This window comes from Suillus fuscotomentosus (assembly GCF_016647785.1).
Source record: "Suillus fuscotomentosus strain FC203 chromosome Unknown F5891scaffold_9, whole genome shotgun sequence".
NCBI classification, from domain to species: Eukaryota; Fungi; Basidiomycota; class Agaricomycetes; order Boletales; family Suillaceae; genus Suillus; species Suillus fuscotomentosus.
Window position 1 is genome coordinate 697,192 of NW_024539521.1, and position 23,174 is coordinate 720,365.

The 23,174-nt window shown below is 49.0% G+C and overlaps 10 protein-coding genes across 10 annotated transcripts; 4 read left to right on the forward strand and 6 right to left on the reverse strand.

Annotated features, from left to right (window-relative positions):
* Positions 1 to 7: 7 nt before the first annotated feature.
* Positions 8 to 2,101, reverse strand: F5891DRAFT_754806 (uncharacterized protein). The gene is made up of 2 exons (XM_041373121.1): positions 1,884 to 2,101; positions 8 to 1,830 (listed from the first exon to the last, which is right to left on the reverse strand). The coding sequence occupies exons 1-2, from the start codon at positions 1,962 to 1,964 to the stop codon at positions 100 to 102; spliced, it is 1,812 nt and encodes a 603-aa protein (XP_041230281.1). The 5' UTR covers positions 1,965 to 2,101; the 3' UTR covers positions 8 to 99.
* Positions 2,102 to 3,077: 976 nt separating this feature from the next.
* Positions 3,078 to 5,864, reverse strand: F5891DRAFT_1012431 (uncharacterized protein). Its single transcript, XM_041360729.1, has 2 exons — positions 3,970 to 5,864; positions 3,078 to 3,914 (listed from the first exon to the last, which is right to left on the reverse strand). Exons 1-2 carry the CDS (start codon positions 5,820 to 5,822, stop codon positions 3,524 to 3,526), a joined length of 2,244 nt encoding a protein of 747 aa, XP_041230282.1. The 5' UTR covers positions 5,823 to 5,864; the 3' UTR covers positions 3,078 to 3,523.
* A 55-nt stretch (positions 5,865 to 5,919) lies between these two features.
* Positions 5,920 to 8,024, reverse strand: F5891DRAFT_754817 (NADP-dependent oxidoreductase domain-containing protein). The gene is made up of 12 exons (XM_041373122.1): positions 7,548 to 8,024; positions 7,468 to 7,481; positions 7,391 to 7,406; positions 7,318 to 7,341; positions 7,138 to 7,267; positions 7,067 to 7,080; positions 6,975 to 7,004; positions 6,771 to 6,921; positions 6,638 to 6,716; positions 6,336 to 6,586; positions 6,120 to 6,280; positions 5,920 to 6,065 (listed from the first exon to the last, which is right to left on the reverse strand). Exons 1-12 carry the CDS (start codon positions 7,581 to 7,583, stop codon positions 6,018 to 6,020), a joined length of 954 nt encoding a protein of 317 aa, XP_041230283.1. The 5' UTR covers positions 7,584 to 8,024; the 3' UTR covers positions 5,920 to 6,017.
* On the forward strand, positions 7,766 to 9,655 carry F5891DRAFT_754837 (ketopantoate reductase PanE/ApbA C terminal-domain-containing protein). The gene is made up of 3 exons (XM_041373123.1): positions 7,766 to 8,013; positions 8,070 to 9,373; positions 9,428 to 9,655. The coding sequence occupies exon 2, from the start codon at positions 8,075 to 8,077 to the stop codon at positions 9,356 to 9,358; it is 1,284 nt and encodes a 427-aa protein (XP_041230284.1). The 5' UTR covers positions 7,766 to 8,013; positions 8,070 to 8,074; the 3' UTR covers positions 9,359 to 9,373; positions 9,428 to 9,655.
* Positions 9,656 to 9,699: 44 nt separating this feature from the next.
* On the reverse strand, positions 9,700 to 11,679 carry F5891DRAFT_754864 (uncharacterized protein). Its single transcript, XM_041373124.1, has 7 exons — positions 11,222 to 11,679; positions 11,115 to 11,168; positions 11,040 to 11,059; positions 10,711 to 10,993; positions 10,296 to 10,657; positions 9,981 to 10,246; positions 9,700 to 9,925 (listed from the first exon to the last, which is right to left on the reverse strand). Exons 1-7 carry the CDS (start codon positions 11,523 to 11,525, stop codon positions 9,763 to 9,765), a joined length of 1,452 nt encoding a protein of 483 aa, XP_041230285.1. The 5' UTR covers positions 11,526 to 11,679; the 3' UTR covers positions 9,700 to 9,762.
* A 54-nt stretch (positions 11,680 to 11,733) lies between these two features.
* On the forward strand, positions 11,734 to 13,191 carry F5891DRAFT_1012449 (uncharacterized protein). Its single transcript, XM_041360730.1, is given in 6 exon segments — positions 11,734 to 11,934; positions 12,048 to 12,284; positions 12,331 to 12,436; positions 12,456 to 12,817; positions 12,872 to 13,031; positions 13,102 to 13,191. 5 exon segments carry the CDS (start codon positions 11,857 to 11,859, stop codon positions 12,956 to 12,958), a joined length of 870 nt encoding a protein of 289 aa, XP_041230286.1. The 5' UTR covers positions 11,734 to 11,856; the 3' UTR covers positions 12,959 to 13,031; positions 13,102 to 13,191.
* Positions 13,192 to 14,042: 851 nt separating this feature from the next.
* On the forward strand, positions 14,043 to 16,418 carry F5891DRAFT_1012458 (uncharacterized protein). Its single transcript, XM_041360731.1, has 7 exons — positions 14,043 to 14,341; positions 14,405 to 14,545; positions 14,599 to 14,678; positions 14,728 to 15,044; positions 15,093 to 15,200; positions 15,250 to 15,443; positions 15,493 to 16,418. The coding sequence occupies exons 1-7, from the start codon at positions 14,157 to 14,159 to the stop codon at positions 16,082 to 16,084; spliced, it is 1,617 nt and encodes a 538-aa protein (XP_041230287.1). The 5' UTR covers positions 14,043 to 14,156; the 3' UTR covers positions 16,085 to 16,418.
* A 42-nt stretch (positions 16,419 to 16,460) lies between these two features.
* Positions 16,461 to 18,589, forward strand: F5891DRAFT_755181 (YccV-like-domain-containing protein). Its single transcript, XM_041373125.1, has 5 exons — positions 16,461 to 17,109; positions 17,160 to 17,325; positions 17,376 to 18,100; positions 18,161 to 18,272; positions 18,328 to 18,589. Exons 1-5 carry the CDS (start codon positions 16,495 to 16,497, stop codon positions 18,534 to 18,536), a joined length of 1,827 nt encoding a protein of 608 aa, XP_041230288.1. The 5' UTR covers positions 16,461 to 16,494; the 3' UTR covers positions 18,537 to 18,589.
* A 186-nt stretch (positions 18,590 to 18,775) lies between these two features.
* Positions 18,776 to 19,932, reverse strand: F5891DRAFT_944816 (uncharacterized protein; the record flags this gene model as incomplete). Its single annotated transcript, XM_041374585.1, has 3 exons — positions 18,776 to 18,947; positions 19,006 to 19,253; positions 19,312 to 19,932. 3 exons carry the CDS (start codon positions 19,930 to 19,932, stop codon positions 18,776 to 18,778), a joined length of 1,041 nt encoding a protein of 346 aa, XP_041230289.1.
* Positions 19,933 to 20,763: 831 nt separating this feature from the next.
* On the reverse strand, positions 20,764 to 23,132 carry F5891DRAFT_1012475 (amidase signature domain-containing protein). The gene is made up of 4 exons (XM_041360732.1): positions 22,219 to 23,132; positions 22,057 to 22,163; positions 21,451 to 22,008; positions 20,764 to 21,406 (listed from the first exon to the last, which is right to left on the reverse strand). Exons 1-4 carry the CDS (start codon positions 22,646 to 22,648, stop codon positions 20,852 to 20,854), a joined length of 1,650 nt encoding a protein of 549 aa, XP_041230290.1. The 5' UTR covers positions 22,649 to 23,132; the 3' UTR covers positions 20,764 to 20,851.
* Between the last annotated feature and the right edge of the window lie 42 nt (positions 23,133 to 23,174).

Genomic DNA, 23,174 nt, shown 5'->3' on the forward strand with positions numbered 1-23,174 from the left:
ACATAAGTGCACGAATGAGGTGATAGATTGCAATGGTGTACAAATGTTTTCCTATGTATGTTGCTACAGAATATATCATTCCAATAAATAATTTCCCCTCTAGATCGTCTCTCCATAACGGTCGCAAGTCGCCAACGCCCTCTCCTCAGGGGTAGTGGATCCCAGAGGCGCGATGAACAGACCCACGACCTGTTGTATCATGTCCGCTTCCTCCGCAGTTACGTTGTTGACGTACGGAGAATTCACATAGGCCCTCCTCAGTGGGGCGCCCAGCTCCTTCCTCCTAGCCACCCACTCCGCTATCTTCGTTCCAGACAATTGCTGGAATTCTAACGTCTGAAGTTTCGGACACAGAACTTGACGGTTCTGCGGGAACGGCTGAGTGTCTCCGTCTTTCCCAAGTCCATATTCTCGAGGGTCCTCGTTAAATGCCTCTATGACATGCCAGTTCATGGAGGCGATCCGTAGATAGCTCAGGTAAGGTATCGCGTATAGGAACCTCACCATCGCCTTCGTCCCCTTCTCTGTGGGACTAATATTGACTGTGTAGAGCGTCAGGAGTCGCAGCTCCCTGTACCGAGCAGTTATGGCAGCAATCATTGTCGTATAATCTTCGCCTGTCAGGTTCATTAACGTCAGATCGCGAACGTTGGGTGCCTTGAACTGAGATAAAATGTAGCACGAGTACACCATGCTGAAGCCGCCTATAATGAGAACCTTCAGATAGGGAAGGTTAATTGGAATGTGATCGGGCATTCTAGCGCTGGGTTGCGGGCCTGCGCCGTCCAAAGACAACTTCTGCAAGCGAGGGCAAGCGAGGAGAACCTCGCGAAACCGATTCAATGTTGGCGCAACATTCATCGCAATTTTCCTGAGGTCGATGGTAGATAGGTTGCTAAGTGGGGTCGCGTTCCAGTCAATATGAACGCCGCGGAGGCAGAGATATTTCAAGGCCCGAGTCTGGCCACCGAAAAGAACAGTAGGTGTATGCCCTGGCCCGAGCCATACCATAGGTTGTCCCATCCTATGAATTTCTAAACGTTCCATGTTGATAGCCTTCCCAGCATAAGCCGCTTCTTGCAACTTGTTCAAAACTACGAGTGCAGGAGGCCAGTTGTCAACAACAAGCACAAGCATGCGAATCTGAGAGACTTTGACAAGGAGTTTGTCCATGAGCTCTTTCATCTGTTCGGTAGTAAATCGATGATCGTCCTCCTTGTACTTCCAATCATCATCTTTGGACTTCCAGTCGGCGTCATGCTCGTTGATGCGGATGTCCAACGGTGCACCACCTGCCCTCCTGAACCACTCCATCGACCGTTCATACGGAGGAGGATCGCGAAACCAGATAGCACTCCAAAGGGTGCAGTCTTCAATCATCAACCTGCGCCATTTGGCACATACCGAAGTGAGTAATATGCGAATGCGCGTGCCTTCATCTGGGGTACTGGTTGACCAAGCAGCGATACGAAAGATGTGCGTAATGATTTCGGGTGGCAAGTCATTCATACGAAAATTGCGCCAGTAAAAGATGTTACGTTTGAAGCGCATGTCGTCATAAAGGTAAATGTAACGGGGATCATCACTCGCGGCCGAGCCCTGACGTTGTATGACGCGCTGCATTTGCGCCATCTTGTGCATGAACATTGTAGAAAGCAACATATCCTTGGCAGAGGTGTCTATTGTTCCAGGCGGAGGAAGCTTCTTCAGGTGGTCTGACATGAGAAATTCCTGCCGTTTCTTGTAATCTGCTGTGCCCATGATAGCATGTTTGGGCCACCGATTCAGAGGCACGGTCATATGCATTTCGACGGCATCAAGCACAGGATGCTGTTTGCACACTTCGTGAGCAATTCACAGAAAGACGAGATGAAGTTACATACCAACGGAGCCGGTCGAACCGGGTTGAGGTCTGACATAACGGCGTCAACTGTCTTTTCGGTTGGTTTGGGGTAAAATGACATGATGAAGTGCGGATTATTGTAAGATAGTTGGGATGGATAAAAGATTGAGGGAAAACGAGCAGAGTAACAATTTTAGTTTCTGATAATGTAGCGGCTGAAGGACGAGAAGACACAGACAATGTGGCTTTATACGGTCCACAGTGGCACGTCGATTTTCTGGTATCATTGGCAATCGATAGGTGACCTGTTGGTGGCCTGTTTCACAGGCAAAGCGTGTTGTTTGTCCTTGTGGGCGCCCGAAATTCACGTTATTTGTGCTGGGAAAGCAGCGGATTATGCCTTTCAGTCTAGAAGATCATTACGCAGAAAAAGAGCTTGGAAAGAGCTGCACTTGCCGGTCACGCAGCGCGTTTCAAAGAGCGCAATGCGTATCGGATACCAGGAAGACGCGACCTATATTCGTTCAAAGTACCACGATAATAAAGGATCATTCGTACGTTCGCAAGTTTCCAGTGAGCACCTCCATAACATAGCAGGTTGACACAATGTTATGGGCAAAGCCGATACCGCTCTTCTATAGGTGCCTGTAATCACAGAAAGGGGAAAGGACGCATGCTCGTCACGGAACGTTCCACCATGGCGCATTCCGAAAACAAAAAACATTTCCTTCGGACACGGACGAGCTGGTCAGCACAAAGCAGCGTGAGTACATGTATGGGTCGCCTCCTTGAAGTGAAGCACAAGTTACCTGATATTGCGGACATGAATTGTTCTCCGGAAGCAATTTTTGCCGTGGCGGGAAACAAATTGCTGATGACTCTTGCTTTGTGCTTGCTCGTCACTTTCCAGGAAACCAAAAAAACTGTCTCCAATATCAGGTAACTTGAATCTGTCTCATCAGAAATCATGCTTTCTGTATTCACATATTTTCATACAAGATTTCTTTGAAAATACCAGTTTTATGTCTTGGGCTCGACATGGCGCACGATTGAATTTAACATCCCCAATATTAACCAACAATTTATTCTTTGCAAGCCCAATGGTTTGTTTAGTCTCATCGCGGTCTTTCATCACGGTGCACGAGGTGCAGCCTAGTGTTCCTCACCCCGTGTGCATTGTCCACGAGCACCCAGCGACCCGCTATTGTCCGATTGCAGCGCCTTAGGTTTAATGGTCTTGTGATTTTCTTATCATCATCTGTGTAAGATCCGACCAAAGACAATGATTGAAGTCGATAAAAATTTATGGCCTCCGAGGACATCAAGACAATAGAGTCACAAACGTTACACAAACACATTGAATTTACAGTACTGTACCGACGATATAACTTTGGCATAACTAATCAGGATGTAAGAACTCGTAATACAACAGTCAGAAAATCAGACTAAAACCCAAGAATACAATCAAGAGTCCGCATCATACATCGTACAACATCACATCACATCTAGGCCCAAGCACCAGGGATGGGCTCCCTGGAGCTGCTAGCCCGAGGTGCAAAAGAGGAAGGAATAAGCTCCTCAATCAAGTTAGTCACAATGTCATCTTCGATATCTTTAGTAGTGGGAGGATGGGCGACCATCTGCTCCGACACCTTGGCGTTCAGTTTCGGATATGTGCCTTCAGTAAAACCCATCTACAAATCCTTCGTAAGCTATCGAAGAGACAGAAAATAGTAAGAGGAATACCTCAGACAATTTCTTCATGATGCGCTGCCTGGAACGGTCCTCGAGGCCGCGGCGTGCAGTGTGTCCGATGGTGTGGCTGCGCCTAGGGACACTGAACATCTCGAGTTGGGGGTACAAGCCCCTAGCATTGCTTACGATATGAACCTGAGGTGCAGCAGGTGTGACAGGCTGAGAGGGCGCAGGCACGGCTGTGGATGGAGGTACTGACATCTGCTCATGGACCGGGGTTGCCGCAGGAGGCCCTTGAGACACAGATGTATCTGCACCACTCACATTGGGATCCTCCGGCACATCGAAAACGGCAGGTAGCCCGGAGACATCATTGCTACAGATGCGATTTAATATCCTCCTGATCACTATGAAGAAGAGAAACGAATTACCTTCCACTAGATTCCTGTCCTTGTTCGCGTTGCTCTGCAGATTTCCTGCTGGCCTTAGCTTGACGATACCTCTCTTTGCGCATCTTATAGTCGGCCTTGGCGCGTTCAACATCAGCCCTGAGCTCCTCTTGAGTGGGTGGAGTGCTTCCGAATATGCTGGAGCCAGATAATCCGCCCTGAAGTGCAGGAGGGGGTGGTACAATGGGTGCAGGTGGCGCAGGGGGTGCGCCAGGAATGGGAGGAGGGATGGCCGGTATGGCCAGCCCTAAATTTCCCAGACGCCGGTTGCGTGCTTCTGCCAATGTGGTGCGGATGTCACTTGTCCTTGCACGAATTGCATTGTGATGATCCACATGCGGACGATGCGAACCAACTTCCTTGGGCCCCCTAAAAGTACCCCAAAAGTTTTGAGGCGGATGTGAACTATCCTCCTCCTGGGGCTCGTCGAAAGAACCCCGAGCGGATGGAGGCGGACGAGGCCACACATGACGGCGACCAGGCGGCGGCGGCGGGGGAGCGCCCCAGTGATGATGAGGATGAGGGTGGAAATGACCTGGAGGAGGAGGACCCGGATATGTGGGAAATTCGCGAGGACGAGAGCACTGAGGCTCAGGAGCAGATTCCGGAGCTGTGGGTACATCTTCAGCGGGAGGTGGCCGGAATGGCTCAGTCGTTGTCCTAGCAGTTTGGACGGCTTCGCCGACGACACGGAAAATTCCACCAAGGGCATCTGCAACCCTGGCGCTAGCCTCCTCTTCCGCATTCTGAATCTCTTCCACGGTCCGACCAGTTTCCTGCTGAATACGCTCGGCAGCGCGAGAGAGTGCATCACGATGCGCAGTCCAGTATGTCCCATTTGTAGCATTGGAAACGATGTTACGAAGACCCTCTGATAATTCTGGGTGGGAGGAAATGATACCGGAAACTGCCTTCAAGAAGGTAGCTACGTCATGAGTGAGAGTTGATGCTCCTGTGGCGCCCAAAGTGGGGAGGGCAGGGTCGTCAATAATGGCTGTGTTGGAATCTTCGGTGGATTTCAGCACAGCCTCGGGAAGAACCTGCCCAGAAATGACGGGGGTACTCTGAGCCTGGGCGGGAGTCGCTGTCCCATCGACCGAGACAGACTTGACATCACCGCCAAACGTGGAAGCTTGATCAGAGTCATAAACACGGGTCTGTGGCTGCAGTAATGCATCATCGCCGAAAATTGAATCGGTGGACAAAGCATCGTCTTCAACTGTAGGCTGCATCGCGACGCGGGACTTGCCCTTGTCTGCGCGGGAAGTAGGCATAGTAAACGTCTCGTTTGAGCGGGTAGTACCTCCGATGGCGGATTCTTCGTCTGTGTTATTAGACTTCTTGGAGACACTGACGTCACTCTCGAGGACCTCCACGAACGCGTGTGGGCTCTCCGGAGAGTCACTAGACAAGAAAAGACTACCAAGGCTACCAGGGAGACGCTGCCATTCGTCATCAACCTCCCAAATGAAAGGTAGCGACTCCTGTTCTCCGAATGTGTTCCGGAAGTGAGATTGCTGTGGGGGTGCGGTGTGGTGGCGGGAGGGCGCTACATCAGTGGACCTAAGGGAGCTGAGGTCTTGTACCGAAAGTCTGATGAGTTTGAATTTGGCGTCACCGAGGGTACTATAGTAGTCCTGCAACTCCTCTTCAGAGCTGAAAGTTACTTCGTCCAAATCTTGGTCAAGGTAGGACACCCCAATATTATCGGTTGTAATACCGAACGTTTCATTGATCTTTGAGGATAGAACGGCCCAACTAGGATGAGTAGGAAATGTCAGGCGACGAGTGAGCCCGCCTTGTTTCGAAAGCTTGAACTGTGCAATTGTAGCCATGGGGGATGAAAGGAAGGCGCTAATTGTGCAATGTTACTAACTATCAGGAGATAAAGCCGCATTGAAACTCCGACAGCACTGCGGCACCCTGCGCCCGCAGCAAGCGAATTACAAGGTCACCATCCATGTAGTATGATCCGTCTTCTCAGTTCTCGAGCATTCTACACTTGTTCTACACTTCTATCCATCACACCCCTATGCGAAGATGGCCAAGCGACCATCGATGTCAGCGGGGTCATTCAACTGTGGAGCGAATCTAGATCAGTTGTTATGCAAGCACCTTGAGTACACACGCACCCTGAGGTTAATATTCAGTGCACTCAAGGCTGCAAGCTCGGATTCCGAGAGGTCGAAAGAGTTGCAGTCCAAGTTTGCAGACAATCTGCCAAGATCATTGGACTTTGGAATGACAGCAATCCCTCTCTGCGTAGCCCAACGCAGCAAAACCTGAGCTTCGGCTGTGAATCATCTTACGTCAGGTTCCGTCACAGATAAATGATATTGTACGCCCACTTTTTCCGTGCGTCTTGGCTGCAGCGGAGGTCACGTCGTGTTTGAGGAGCGAAGGAGCACCTTTATCAACACCAAGTTCGACGTAGGATTGGGGCCCAAACGACGAGTAGGCAGTCACGGCAATGCTGAACGTCTTGCAAAGTTTGACAAGGGCTTCTTGGGCGAGGTATGGGTGCAGCTCAACCTGCAATACCTGGGGCTCGTACTTGGCATAACGGAGAACGTCGAGGATTAAAGACCCCTGGCAGTTACTGGAGGGTGTTCACCGAAACGCACTGTATAACCTAATTCGCAATAATCACCTCAGGCCAATATTTTTCGCCAGCTTCTCATCAACGAGCTCCTCCATTGCACCCCAAGTCTCGTGCATCGGGGTGTTTTCTGAGGTATGATGTCATCCTGAGATACGTCGCTCGCTCATAACCCATAACTTACGAGTGTAGACCTTGCCATCATCACCGAACCACTCCGGGGGATAGCGGTGGCTGGGATCGACATACTTCAGTGCGACGGGGAAGTGGACGAGGAACAAGTCGAAGTAGTCAATTCCCCAGAGTTTAAGTTGCATCTTGGTGATTTGTTTAACCTGATTCATCAGTCAGAAATCAGCTGGATCACGCATTGCTCGAAATAACTGACATGATCATGAGCATGGAAAGTGTTCCATAGCTATGAAACAACGATACACTGAGCTATTGTGATAGTGCAATATGTGTGAGAAGGTATCTTGCCTTGGACGTAATGACTGACTCATGAAAAGCGAATTAACTCGTGAGCTGGTTCAAGGGCGAGAAACACTCACATAGGTCCTCCCGCTTGACGAGGCCGTCCGCGATAGCCCGGCGCACACCATCACCTGCCTCTTTCTCGTTTCCGTAGTCACCGGCACCATCAAGAAGACGGTAGCCCGCTTTTATCGCGTTGTATACAGTCTAGAAACACGATAAGAACGCCTGATCACTTTCAAGGATCTAGAACTCACGTCAGCGCATGTGGACTTTGTTACCTGGACAGCAGTTCAGCTCAGGTGTCCAAATTAGTATGAACAGACTTGCCTTCCAGAGCCCGAAGCTGCAAGTAAATTGGGGTCAATGGGTTCTGACACTGCGTGCAATCGAAAATCAGCACGTACCCAACCACGGGCATCTTTATGAGAATTTAATGGAGTATATATGATGAGCATTTGATATAGACAAGTGATGCGTCACTGACCTTCTGTTGAGTTCTCTTCAAAACAATTGAGGCCATGACTGGTGAGCACAAAATGAAGTGGGAGTATCAGAGTAACGATGGGATCGATTTGGGCTGGCCGAAAGACCTTTAAATTTCGATTTCACGGTCCGAAAATTCCCCGTGATAGAAGATTGGAGACGTCTGACGCATTGGTGTCCTCATGAGGCTCCAATTAAGTTGGGCCATGCTCTCCAAGCTCACGATCGTGAGCGCCAAAGGCCAGTCGGGCCGCTGTTGCGACTGGCTCCAGTACTAGTACGGCACGTGAACTCGCGAGAATAAAACTGGGGTTTCCCCGACATTTATCCTGTCAACGTGGCAGGCGACGACGACGACGAAAACCGTTCTCTTCAAACCAACCACACATGTGTGTGACTCATTGAGTACAATAATTTGTCGTGTAGGAGCTGTTCACACCGTGACCACGAACTTCTTCTCCCGTCGAGTGCGTCCAATCTTCGTTATTTTATTACGAATGTCACATAAACCTTTTACCGTCAGCGTGAATGTCCAGCTTGGCACCTGAGGAATCGAATAGTACCAGTGACATGCGTTTCTACGTCCTCGGGCTCGGGCCCATCGGCTGCCTCCTCGCACACAACTTGCGATCAGTTCTTCCACGCACGCACCCAGTCACTCTCATCCAAAAGACTGCCAAGCAGGCGTGGACACCGCAGAATGCAGCTGCAAAAATAACAATTGAAAATCAAGGAATCCGGCAGTCCACAGACGGTTTCGATATCGAGGTGTTCGACAAGCATAGCGGAGCAGGTGGTGGAGTGCGCTTCAACCCCAAGCTTTCAAAGGAACAGAGTGCCGGGTTCACCCCCAGCCATGAAGATTTACGCACAGAACCCATCGAAACATTATTCATAACCACCAAAGCACATAGCACTGCGCCTGCACTGTCACGTCTAGCTCCACGCCTCACCTCTGGTAGTACCATCGTGCTCTTACAAAATGGCATGGGATTATATGAAGACCTCGTCGAGCGAATATTCCGCAACCCGGAAAGCAGACCGCACTTTATCTTGGCATCAAATACCCACGGGGCGTGGCTCAAGTCAGCCTTCCATGTAGTTCACGCGGGAATCGGAGACATCACATTTGGGATCGTCCCGGATAGCCGCAAGCGCGATTTTGAAGCAACCATGGCAGATGAAAGCAAGCCGGTGTATGAGAGATCACTCAGTTTGGACGACATCACACGTCCGGATGATCCTTCATTCGACCAGTACCGCAGCCTACGACACACAGTAGCCGTACTACAATCTCTCGATGCTCTTGGGTGCAAATGGAGTCCTATTGCAGACGTCCAACTCGCGATGCGCAGGAAACTCGTCGTGAACGCCATCGTGAATCCGCTGACGGCCGTTCTAGGCTGCCGGAATGGCGGTCTATTCAAGGACGACTCGTCACAGAATATGATGCGCAGCGTCTGCGAAGAAGCCGCTACTGCTTTCCGTGCACAGATTGAAGCGGACACGCAATCATGGCTCGATTCTCTACCTCCCAGCGTGGATAAGAGCCAGGTGCCGGTAGGGCGTGTCCCAAAAGAACTGGGAGCAGATGCTCTTGAACGCGAAGTCCTGCGCGTAACACACGTAACAAGAGGCAACATGTCATCTATGCTCTCCGACGTCAGGAAGAACAACCCAACGGAAATCGACTTCCTAAACGGCTACTTAGTCAGGCTAGGGGAACAATATAATATTCCTATGCCAGTCAATAGGGCCCTTGTTCAATTGGTCAAGATGCGGTGCTCGATACCCATCGATCAGACGTTTTAGACTCGAGTATTTTGAGTGAGTCTAATTCTATTCTCTCATCTACATGTTTACTTATTTCCGCACGAATAGGTTGAGTCATTTGTGTATATACCCAGCCGACGGTGGACAAGGGTCCCCGACAAGCTATCAAGTCGGTACAAACGCTGCATCGCCAGACAGTTTGACGGCTCCGACCTACCGTGGCATCCGAGGATAGAAGTCCCTACAATCAAGATATTCTCATTGATCAAGGCATGTCAATCACGTCTGGACTCGGTACGATGTGTGTATTATAAATGACTGGTACATGAGGCGTGTCCATGTGAACGACCTAGATGCAAGTCTAAAAATGTGACGATAAATGTCCGTTCGACTAATAATATTTACGGCGCAAAGTTCACTTCCATTCCATCAATCCAATTATATCAGTGATCATCAGCGTTCGGGGAGCCCCATTTGACGACTCGAGTTGGTCCATCATGCCACGATTCCACTCTCCGACGAGCTAGGGTGGTCATCGTGGAGCCGTCAGTGCCAACGAAGCCAGCTCCATTCGATTGGATGACAGCGTCAATGAACACCGGATACCTGACAACCACAGCTTCTAGCATCAGAAGGAAAAGACGGCATCTATTCGGCTCACCACTTTCCATAGATCTCCTCTGTCCGCTCGGTTGTATAATCAACCCACGTCCAGCCCAATGCCCTGACCCCAGACCACCATTCTGGGTCACGCTCGTCGCTCGTCATGATAACTTGTGTGACCTCGATACCTTTTTGTGTGCGCAGCTCTTCTTGCACCTCGGCCACCCTGCGCGCAATGACAGGCAACGAGGCAAAGCACTGGTCCAGAGGTATATCATTACAGTAATTGCGGAAGTCACCATGCCGTATGTGGATAGATATATACTATCAACAGTTAGCATGGAACAACCCTGGACCTGAAGCTGTCACTCACGGGTGGTATTGGCTCATTTACTGGCACATTCATAGCGCGCCGGGCATGCTCGTTAGCAAGATTTTCGAGGCTTGCATTCCAGCGCATATGTTGGCCCACAAATCTCCATGCAGGACCATAGTCTGATTCCCATTCCCATGCATTCTGGGCACCCATGTAGTACAAGTAATCGAAGCATAGTAGCTGATCATCCGGGGGAAGGGAAACCTGATGTTGAGGGGAGGGATAATTGGTTGATTGCAAATTGTTGGCGCGAGCCTCCGGAAATCCCAATGTGGCAAGGGACCAAAACGAAGCGTGGCTGTCTGTTACGCCGGGAGGAGTCAGCTTGACCCAATCTGGGGTTCGTGTCCACGAGACATCTGTGATCGCCGCCCAGTTAAACACCAGATAGGGGTGTCTGAATTTGTCTCACCGAGCTTGAGCCAATTAAGGGAAAAACTTCCCCGAGGATGGGATTGGGTCTTTTGGACGCTTTCCCAAAGACTCCAACAACCAAGGTCGTCGAGAACCTCGCTTGCCGAGTCCTTCACTTCATGCCATTCAATTATGGGACTCTTTATGGCTTGGCTGAGCCGAGGGACGTCAAACACTTCGCCAAAAGCAAATGGAGGTGCACTGTTGTCAACATGAGAAGGAATGAACTTCGCAATTATGGGTATACGCTCTGTTATGAGTGCGAGGTAAATCAAATTTCCCTAGTTTCCGTGAGCAAGCGAGAATGGAAGCGGATCAATGACTCACATAGGTCATCACGTCATTCGCTAACAAGCAACTGCGGTCAGTAGCGCGAATAGCAGTGGGCTGTGGCTGACGTACTCCATCCTGCAGAAATCCACGATGTAATGTATTTTGTGTCGTTTCGAAGGTTATCTGGGACCAGTGTTGTGAAATTCGAGAGGAATGTCTTAAACGAATTGACTGACCTCGAAAACGTTGGGTGGGTGGGCCTTGGACGTACGACTGCGAGTTGAAGGTAGCGGGATACACAGCCGCCTTTTCAATGTCAATGTCCAGATAGCTCAAGGGCTTGAGCAGAACAACTCCAAAGCTGAGCAAGGAAACGGCCACCAGAACTATGCAGATTGTCCTGAGAGGTCTATTTCTGCCCTTAACGGATGCCATTGGCTTGGTGCGGAATGTAGGAATAAAAGGGCTCTCCGGGTCGTCGTATGCCGCCTCTCGGGTTGGGCTTTCTGCTAGCAGAAACTCGTCTGATCTTCTATCCATGACACGTCTAGACGAGGGTGGGAGCAAGGTTCATATCGATCATTCACATCAGCATTTGTATGAGCTAGGCCCTAGGAGGGGAGTACCGATATAATCACGTTCCGGTGAAGCTGTGACGCGTTGTCGTGGGAAAGCGCATGACACCAACTAGCAGCTCCACCCCTGATCTACACCTGCCATTTTGAGAATTCCGGTTTCTCAGCTCACCCGAACGATGAACGTTCTGAACCAGCTCGTTTCGGCTGTATGAAAATGACCTAGGCATAATCTGTCCCACATTAAAACCACAAGTTGATCCCTGTGTTCTTCCAGTCCCCCCATTCTGGAAAGCATGAATAACAGGTATTTTGACGCGAACACACCGAAGGTAGCGGCGGTCGTGGGGTTCTACATGTCCGCCGCACTGGTGGTGAGTAGCCTATGCCACGCATAATGTGACTCCAGCCCCTAACAAACACACTGGTAGATGGTTTTTGTGTAAGATGATCTAACTAGAGTGTGGACATTGACTCAATCTCCGAGTGCAGGAACAAAGCTGTTCTTAATAGTTCACCGGATTTACCGCTGCTATTCCTCCTCCTGCAGCTTCTCATCGCAGTCTTGCTTCTCCACGTGGCGGCTATGTTCATTACACGTGTCGAGATACCCAAGCTCGAGCTTGGAACCGCGAAGAAGCTCACACCTGTGGTCCTTGTCAACATTATCGGACTCATTTTTAATACGCTCTGCCTTCGTGATGTCGAAGCCTCTTTCTTCCAAGTGTGTGGTCTCCTACCAATGTAAAGATCGCCGTTTAACTCCACAGATTGCGCGTGGCCTTGTCCTACCTCTGACCATCGTTGTGTTCTCTGCACACACTCGCACTGTGCCTTCTATTCGAGTTGGAATTGCTGCCGGGTCAGTTACCATAGGTTTCTTGCTTCGGCGTAGCACCGTCTGCAGCAGTTCCCTCCCACGTTGCACCTTCAAGTCTTTCCCTGTTATATGGTCTCCTCTCGTCGCTTTTTATCGCTTTCCATGCTGTTCTTATCAAGTCCTCCCTCCCTTATTGCAACAACTCAACCATTCAACTTGCATACTGGACTAACTTGGGCTCTGCAATCTTCCTTCTCCCTTTCGTCTTGCTTCACAGAGAAATTTTTATCCTTGAGGACCTTATCCACGATTCGAATTGGGACGGACAAGTATTCCTATGGGGGAGTGTCGTGACTGGCATTTTCGGTTTCTTACTTTGTATCGCTGGCCTGCTCAGCATCAAGGTTACAAGTCCTATCACACATATGTTCTCTAGCGTAAGTCATCTTCACTGTATACAGAATATTGATGGGACTATCTTATTGCCGCAGGCCTTAAGATCTGTTATTCAAACCCTGCTGGGTGTCTGGATATTCAAGGACATCATGACGGTGTATGTACTCGATTCTGATCCATAAGGTCTTCGAGATGAACTCTATCTTCGCACAGCAATCGCGCAAGTTCTATTCTGGTTATCATGATAGGCACCGTGTACGTGCCTGTATTGTTGAAGTCTCGATTCTGCAGGAGTACTGATGGCACATTCGTTCCTGGTAATTAGTTATTACACCTGGATCAAATCGTTGGAAACCGCACCTCCGCCGCGCAAGGATGTTGACCTCGAGGCTATAGGAAATAGAAAACGCGAAGATTCTGATGATGGCGAAGCTACGGTAGGTTTTCGGAGTATCGGAGGAGGATGAGAAGGTGTAAGAAACCGTCGACACTCGTGTCCTTATAATAGGCACGAAATTTGTCGTGAGTGATCATCACAGCAGGTATATTGCTACCCGAGACAATTGTTATTAGTACGACTCTTACAGACTCTTACTTACCATCTGGCATTTACGAACAATCATACTACGCACTTGCAAGTCATTAGTTACATATGTCGTGTTTGGCGTGCCTACAATCAGGCCGATGACACCGACAGGGACGACGAAGCTAAGTCGATGTCATGATCAATTGCGCAATGTAGTTTGCATCCGTCGGATACTTCTAAGTCCGAGTGATGTTCGGAGTCGTCGTGGATGACACAGCCTTGATCATGTTGGGACTCATTCGAACTCCCGGGCCATCGTCGACGCGATTACTCTCGCACGATGAGTCTTCCGAGTCGAGTTGTTATCATACTCCAGTGACGGCATTAGCCCGTCGGGTCGCCGGTCGGCTATCGATAACCTGGCCAAGGAATTACATCATGTAGAAGTTCTTGAAATGAGTTCCTGGTGGATAAAAGTTAGTACAAGTGCAGCAGTCAGGCGTGTGCATGTGAACCATGACACGCGCAGTCACCTGTGTGCCTTCCATCAATCAAATGCCACGTATCCCCATTTGTCGACCGCCCAACTTTTATAACATCCAGCTGTCCCGTGACGACAGATGACACTGGCAGTGAACTTCAGGGATCTATCATTCTTTCGCTCTGCTCTTGACACGAACTTCGTGAAATTATAATAATAAAGTTTGAACCACTCATTGCAAACCGAACTTCAACGAACCAGGTCGAGATCGATTTGATCGGCTTCAGTCCCATTAGCACTAGACCAGGGCAAGCAAAATGAAATGGTATTGGTATAAGATGCCCTCACATTTCCCCTAAGCGACCAAGAGGATATGGATACCTCACCTCCAGTGCTGTTGGATGCCTCGTACAGCGTCTCCGACTCGGACTCGGAGGTGAAACCTCATAGAAGCTATGATTGCTCGTCTCTGAAAGATACATGGAAGGTGGAACGCCCACTGGGCAACAATGAACTATCTTACTTTCTTCCCTCTCGCGCGGATGGCGTTAATGACATGTAAGCTTTCCAAGCCATCTCTTCAATATACGGGCATTCATGATAGGTGGTATCACCTCGTAGGTACCTTCACTTGGGCTTCGTTGCTCCAGAGCATGTCGTTCGCCGGGCCCGTGTTCTTACGGTCTGGGCAATCCTTCGTATCCGCCATCCACTCTTGGCTTCAAAGGTCGTTATGCAAGATTATGACGACGTCAGATTTGTGTAAGTTCAGCTTCTAACTTGATGTTGTAACCACATGGCTTTACTATGCCCAGGTTCAACCCCCCGCAATCTCCTGAAGATGCTTTGGTTGATGCAGATAGCAATTTGGAATACAGATCTTCAACCAAGGATGGTACGTCCACGTTGATGTCACGATTTCTTGAAATTCATGTCAGTCCTAGAGCTCATCGATTCATATCTAAATGGAGCACGAACATTATCGAATGACCGCTTGTCCTATCTTGTTGTGTCTCAAGGAGGCACATCTTTACCTAGCCCCCCTCTAACGCCTCGCTCTACGTCACCGTTTGACGAACCCGAATATCCTTCATACAATCATGACATCATGATTTGTGCCGCTCACTTTTTGGGGGATGGCATGGCGTTGCACCAATTTGCAAACGACTTTTTTGGACTGCTCGGTGGTGATAAAACCATTGTTGAACTTGAGGCTCAGCTGAAGGAGGAGCTCAGCTCCCGATGGGACGCAGACTCTACGGTATGCATCTCTTATGCGGTCTCAAATTTAGCTGAGTAACGACTCCAGAACGCCGTATTACCGAATGCCTTGGAAGACAACTTTACGGTCAGTCCTAGTAGACTGCGCAGGGCAGCCGAAAAGGTCGACTTCCAGTTAAGTCAGAGAAGATTTGTGGTGAATATTGTGCCTTTTCTTGACGGGTGGTCTGTTGACAACTCGGTAGGGCGGCCATTCGTTCCGGCGACAAACAAAGCAGCCTAGGCATACCATTGTTCCGACTGTTTCGTATGACACTGAGCGGACGAAAAGCATTCTGAAGAGATGCAAAACGCATGGTGTTTCCGTCTCCGCAGCTATGTTTGCCGCATGTAACATTGCTTGGGCAAAGATGTGCTCTGAGAAACAAGACTTGTCAATGTAAGTCAAGACATTTCGATTGTGCCTTCCATATCCAACATTTGCGCAGGATGATGTACTCGGCTCTAAACCTGCGCCCATATTTCACGGTGAAGCCAGCAAATGATTCGTACTGGTTTCTTGCGATCGGCTATTTCAACGTGATTCTTCCAACTTTTATACCTCGGTCGATCGACTTGTCCTCGGTATTCTGGCATCGGGCCCGGGTTGCAAAGGAGCAGAGCATTCAAGCTGCCAAAAACCAGATGATCGTGTCACGTAGTCTCTTGATGACTGAAGAGAGGGGGAAACGGGCTTGTATCTGGGCTAAAGAAGACGATGAAAGGGAACGTGGAACATTTGTCCCCCCTCCTCCTGTCCCGGCCGTGGACACCGCACCACGCACGCCTTCTACCGCATTAATTGGCTTGTCCCTTCTAGGAAACCTCGATGGCATATACAAACATGGAACGTTCCCTACTATCAAGCTCCACACACTAACGACTGGTTCGCGGCAGCGGTCCGGAGGCATGCTACTATTTGGGTACACGTTCGCTGGCAAGTTGTGGGTCAGCCTCGGATATGATAAAAATGGCTTTGATAAGGTAATGGTGGAGCAGTTCTGGGAGAACATGCTGCAGACGATGGACGAATTGCTTTGAAATGGTACCAATACTAATTGTAGCATGGCAGACTTCGAAGCGAAGGGGAACCGAACTGTGCGAATTTACTCCAAGGACTAGTTAAGTCTACGTATAATCAGACGTTTTCTCTCACTATCTATAGTTGTGGACATCATCTTCGCTTACAATCTTTCTTCTACTCCCACGTAGTTAGGTCTTGGTCAAATGGATATCCGACTTCCTCGACCTCGTGCCCGGCAAATTGCGTTTGATCAATCGATTACGATCGATCTAAACTGTACCCATTAGAAATACCACGTTACACGCAGAATTTCGGTATCTCCAAGCCAACATTCGAATTTCGCAAGCCTTTCAAAAATTGTTCACGTGACCTAGTTAGTATGGGTGATTTGTCATGTGCAAGATCATAGAAGCCTACCACTGCGGCGATGACGATACGGGAACTTCCCTTTGACCTCTATGTACAGATTCTGGAGCAGTTAACACCATTGACAGGTTCTGACGAGAGTATTATTGTGCTCATATCTTGCTTGAAGACAAGCACTTTACTTCGAGCAGCTGCATCTGTTTCAAGACTATGGGAGCCACATTACCATGCCCGATACACAATATGTGACCCCGCGAAAGAGCAATCGCGAAAGCGATCTACAGGTGGCGACTGGCGACTGATGTATTTTGAGAGGCGACGCATAGACCTCGAGACATTGGAGATATTGTTCAAGATCGTCATGGAACGGGGTGATGGAAGACTGGAAAGAGCGCGAGAGGTCAATACCAAGTTCTCGTTTGACGCATGGAATGTCCTCGAGATGGCCGCAAATTGTCCGCTTCCGGACACATTCCGCGAGCCAGGAGTTTTAGATCTGAGGCCCATTCCCCCTCATGCAGTTCCCCTTCGCTTTTGGGCTCAAATGCTTCTTGGTGCTATTGCTAGAAGTGATGCTGTTTGCACCTGGGGGAAACTTATCTCTAATGACACACCCCAATCGCTTGAGCTTTCATTCGCTTGTATGTCCAGCTTTTTCGTTTACCCTCCCATGAAGGTTCGTAGCTTCAGTTGGTTCACTCTTAACGGTTGCTGAACTCCTTCGAGGTCTTGTCCCAACTCGAAGAACTTGCGACTCTCTGCAAAATCTACTTCATCAAGCACCAAATGCCCATTGATCCTGCTGAATTCACCAGTGATTCTGCGAAGCTCAGACTCGTCTGTTCGTCAATCTGCGATTTTTTGTGGAGCTGTGGCTTTGAAGCCGCGGATGGTGAGCTCTCCTTAGATATAACATTCTATTTTTCAACAACGACAATTCAGGAGAGCGGTTTCACATGTTGCAAAATCGGTTTCCTCACCTTTTCTTAACCACGCACCAGGCAACCATACCCATATCACTTGTATACATTTTCGTGTGCATTGCACGCAAGATGGGCGTCACGGCAGCACCTACCGACTTTCCTAGCAGAGTTCTGGCTGTCGTATCTTCTCCCCACCCAGATGTCTTAGAATTTTTTGTCGACGTTTTTGGCTCACGAACACAAGCCATTCTAACGCTCCATGACGATATTCCACGCTTCCTTATTCAAGCCGGAATCCACACCAATACAATACTCCCATGGATCAGCAGTGCTTCCTCCACCTCCATGCTACTGCGGGCATCCCGGAATGTCTTAGCGTCCGTCAACAACTTTCCCGCAGGAGCAGCAGTTCCCGAAGTTGAGCTGCACACAGCAATCTATGCCAGCCTTATGATCAATGCCATCTTTATGAACGACCGCAGGTATCTCTTGAATATAATGAAACATATCAATCGGTTCCTCCTTGATCTGCTGCCAGTGCTCGTCGATTCATTGACTCCTCTTTTACACCCATACCTCCAAGAGCAGCTCATGACGCATTGCAACGCTATCATGGAGGACGAGAAGGAGGCGGCTGCTACCTCTCATCCTCGTTCTGCACTCACACGGGAGGTGAAATTCTTCGTTGGCATGGTTTTCAAGCACGCAGCCCATGGATATGTAGGATATGTATACGGCTGGGATGTGGGTGTTGAGGACATGGTGTTTTCACATATCAACTCATTGTATTTGTTTTTGTGTTAGCCCTCCTGTGCAGCGGACGAGGACTGGATCCGTGAGATGGGTGTTGATTTGCTCTCCCGAGGGCGTCATCAACCATTTTATCACGCTCTAGATCAGAGTGGCTCCTTGCGCTGTAAGTGTACTCCCTATATCTCAATGCCAGGGCTGATGTTTATGCGATGCCACAGATGTTGCAGAGGATAACATTAGAGCGACATGTCTAGAACCAGCTGATGTTCACAGAATTTTTACAGACGCACCGCGGGCAGGGATGTACTTCGAGGACTTGACCCAAGTTGAAGGGAGAGCAAGGTTTCTGTTGAGCCCAGAACTGAATGCAGCGTATCCTGATGACGAAGCCTTTGGTGATCGGTGGCTCAGACAGGGAGAGGATTGATTATACATCTATTGGTATCGGGTAGTCCAAAGGATCAAGAAGAAATACACAAGTACAACGTGTAGTCGAATCATACAAGGGATCAAGAAATACACAAGCACACATGCTATGATACAGTTAAGCAATAGAGAATGATAATGCTACAGACAAGAAGTGGGATGTTAGAGGGACGTATGAACGACCATGCAGAGCAACGCAAAGCAGAGAAACCAAAGCGACCCAGAAATATGCTCAAAACTCTACCAATGACCGAGTTCGACTTTATCTTGATCGAAACCAATCTCGAGCCATCGCTCGGACAAGGGAGACTCATCATCAAGACCCTGGAAACCCACGCGGCCATACACTGTCTTGGCGGACCCCAACTCAACACCGACGTATAAGACGATTTCCTTATACTTCTCCAGCAACCTGTTCAGAAAGAAGTGAGTTTCATGTTGCAATATTATAGCCGCTAGCTAGTACGTACTCGATGCATGCATGTCGAACTAATATCTCAGCACAGCCTTTACCCCTCCATTTCTTTGGGGTGTAGACCTTGGAGATGGTAGCAATGCCTTCTGACTTCCGCGTCGCGGCAACAATAGTGGCAATTTCGGGTTTTTCATTTTCGGGTTCTTCTTTGCGCTTTTTGATCTCGAGGACCCAAACTGATTTGTTGGCAATCAAAAGCCTAGCTTCTTTGCCGGCTTTCTCCTCACTGAGGGTGAACGGGTCCTGAAGAGATTCATTTATAAACGTTTTGACTTTTGGAAAAAGGATGCAGTAGACATACCGGAGGTGCCGCAAAATCGCGGCACAGTTTAGCAATCTCGTCAGCGTCCTGTTCTACAGCAAGACGCGGCTCGAGAATCACATCCTCTGATGGACGAGGAGGTCGCTGTTGGCGGATCAATGTGCTTTCGGTACACACCGAGAAAAATGCGCTGTAATACGGTTTCTTGATGCGACCAATCCCTGTGAGTCTTTCCCATGTCAGAGCGAAGGCCTCTGTGATGATCTCAACGGAGAAAATGGAAAAGACTCGCTCCTTCCTGAAGCCGGGCTCGTCCAGAAGTGCGCTGCACAACGCCTCCGTGGAGCTTTCAATGAGCTCGGGGGTAAAATCCGCAATGGGGATTGTGGGAATGATGAACAGGGGGTATTTGCCTAGCGGTCCCTCTGTGCAGGAAAGCACGAGGGAGATTTTGGAAGTTCCAGGCTGCGAGTATGCCAACCAAAGCTGTTCAGTAGCATCGATTTTGGGCGTGAACTTTTGGCGGCCAAAAACTTTCTCTGCATGGGGAAGAACAAGATTGGCACGAGCAGCATTAGAGTGTAGAGCGTTCCATCCAGCCTCTGAGATGCCCGTGGAGAGGTCAAAGCGTTGAATAGAGGAGAGTAGTAAGCCAGGCATGCTTTATGTGAGGATTGGAAGGTCAGAAGGCTAGAAGGTTAAAAGGCTAGGAGGTTAGAAGACTGGTATGAGTATAGTTGGATCCTCGAGCCCGCTTTTGCTTTATAGTAGGCCATCTCTGCAGCTACAGCACCTGTGGAACTACCTTTTTTCTCAAGAATCTAACCTAAACGTTCCGATACTCATAGAAAGCACAGGCTGGATAAGAGTTTCAACGTCTACGAACGTGAAAACGTGGAGAATAACTATACAAGGATAGGAAAATACAATAAATTGAACGTTGTGGCACAGATAATGGAGTCGCCTGCCAGGCGAGTACCTTAATCATCTATGGCCACAGGATGGACGACTTGGACGGTGAATCTTCCACCATCAAGTAATCGGTTGATGACACTCACCGCTCCGGCGATCACTTTAAGGATACAGCATCAAAGAGTCTGTTGTCTTTTCGTGAGACAGTATATGCTGACGAACGGTCCAAGCACAGGCCTCAGCCTGCCAGTAGTAGTTTGCAAGTGCCATCCTGTGGTGGCATTGCGGAGGCCAGCGCGGAGTCACATGGGAGGTACGTTGTGAACCACATGCAACGTATCGGCGACGTTCTCCACGTACTCCGACCTTGTATACAAAGGAGGAATAGGCAGTGGTAGTAATTCCACGTTCAAAAACTGTTCAAGATAGGTGGGAGCGCCCAAGGAGCGCTCGTGAAAACGTTTCAAGGTCCCTGGTAATTTGACCAAAAAAAAGGGTCAGCTATGCCGTAATGCACATCGTGGTCGGAGGTCGTACGATGGTCATGAGGCCATGCAATAAATTTTACAAGGAACGTTGTCCATCGTATATGGAGTGTATTTGCATTCTACGGAGATGTTATGTAACACTAGATACTACTTATACGAATATTCGAACACCTCTCTGTTTACAAGGCATTCTCTTTAAACACCTTTTCCAAAACGTTTAGCATAGCCAACAACTTTTCCTCGTTGTGCCTCCGACCCACGAGCTGTAGACATATGGGAGTATTATCATATGTAGTTGGGTTCCATTGACTATGAATAAAATTTTCAAGATCATTCCTTGAATGCGGAAGAGGTGGGTAGGTGGCAGATGCTGTGGCAGTGAACCGATCAACGGGAAAGACAGCGCCTGGCAAGTCTAACAGATTCCAATGAGAGGTATAACCCCACCAACTGGTCGTGTTATGTGGCGGAGCCAATGTAGGCGCAACCGGACAGAGAATGGCGTCCACAGGACGTCCACTAACAGTACGTTGTTGCGTAGCATTCCAGTGTGCCAATGCTTTCGAACGGAACGCTTCCCGTTCCAAGTTGAGCTTGAATATATCCGCAGGGGTATACGGATCTCGTCCCTGTGCGTGTTTGAGGATCCATTCGGTTTGAGGTACCTCGGACTCTCCACCTGCTCTAATGGTTTCGTAGTACTCCGCTCCGCCATCCAGTAAATACAGCTTCGCCTATAACCCATTAGATTTAATACCGGAAATCAAAGGTATCTTACAATGAGGTCCCACCCGTTCTGATGATCCACCGCTTGCCATTCGATCACGTCGTGACCAGCACGTGCTAAGGCGTGTTTGTATTTGTTCAGGGCCTGCGTAATTGGAGGATGCGGTGTAACAACGCCATCATCAAAAAGGATAGCAATTGCAAGTTTGTCCGGTAAACCTTCCCCGTTTGCCACACCTCTTTTCCATGGCATTTCTAGGAGTGCAGGTTCACTGAGCCACGGCTCTGCATCGAGCATTACTCGACAGAATAACTCGAGGTCCCTTGCAGACCTTGTCAACGGTCCGACACAACCCACGATTGCATCCATCCCGTCATGAGAGCCCAAGAGACCAGAATGTGGCAGACGTGCCACTGATCCTTTCAGGCCATACAAACCACAATGGGCTGCAGGGATCCGAATGCTCCCGCCGATATCGGTTCCAACGCCCATAGGGCTACCATGACATGCTATTAGCGCCCCTTCGCCGCCACTGCTTCCTCCTGGGGTTAAATTGCGATTAAACGGGTTAATAGTCTTGCCGAACACGTTGTTGTCTGTCTCAAGTGACTAAAACCAGGTAAGCGAATGCACAAAGACGTACACAACATCACTGACAAGCAAAGTTTGTGGAGTCTGTGTTTTGACGTATAGAATCGCACCGGCGTTGCGTAGAATTTCTACCAGCAGTGCGTCGCTATCCGCAACAGTTTTATATGCCCAGCCTTGATATAAAAAGAGTGATAAACGACTGGTTTGGGCCGAACATATAGTACTCACCGAGATATCCTGACGAAGTGTCCAGACCTTTTATTTTGATGTGATCTTTGATGGATACTGGTAAACCGTGCAGTGGTCCTATGACATTTCCAGTGTTTTCCAGATATTGGTCAAGCTTGCTGGCTTGGTGGAATGCTTCATCAAGCAAAACTTCTGAAAGACAGTTGGTGACATCTTGGGCAGCCACCGCTACTTTGACGAAGGCCCGCAGAACTTCCTGCGCAGTATAGACTCGTTTGCGGATCAAATCTACGATCGCTGTCGCATCACAATGGACGATGATACGCTCCGTCTCTGTGAGCTTGCTGAGCGGGTACTGCGAAAGATCGATGGCATCCCTTGGAACATAAATGCGCCCTTTGCGATATGCGGATAGCTTTGCCTCGCGCTCTTTTCGTTTTCGGGCAGCTACATCCTGGATTTCGATCATCGTAAATAGATGGAACGGCAGTCGAGGCGCCGTTGACAAAAATTTAGCAGCTGACAATGGCGTACCTCTTTATACGTTACTGGTACCAGGTAGCAATATGAAATCCCACAGACCAAAAATGAATAAAATTCGAATCCTCGAGGCTATGCGCCGGAATGCATCTGATTGACTTGCGGCAGAACGGTGCGTAAACGGTATGCGAAGCCCATGAGAGTCTGTGTACACTGCAGATAAGCTGTAATTGGGAGACCGATCGACCGGATGACATGCATGCCTGCCAGTGGGGAGTGAAAATGTCGCTATGCCTGCCTGATTACTCCTAGCGCTCGTACAGCATGTTGTAATTTTTTTTTCATTCAACATGCGTGGTTCCTGGGAGGAAAACAATATGATTTTGTCTGCCATATCATCATCGAATCTGCCAGCCTGGGTTGTGTTCAAAGCCTGTCGGTGTGAATTGTAAACCTTTAAGCTAAGCTTCCAGCTTTTACTTAATATTCACGACAAAACTTGTTGAACTTGTTTA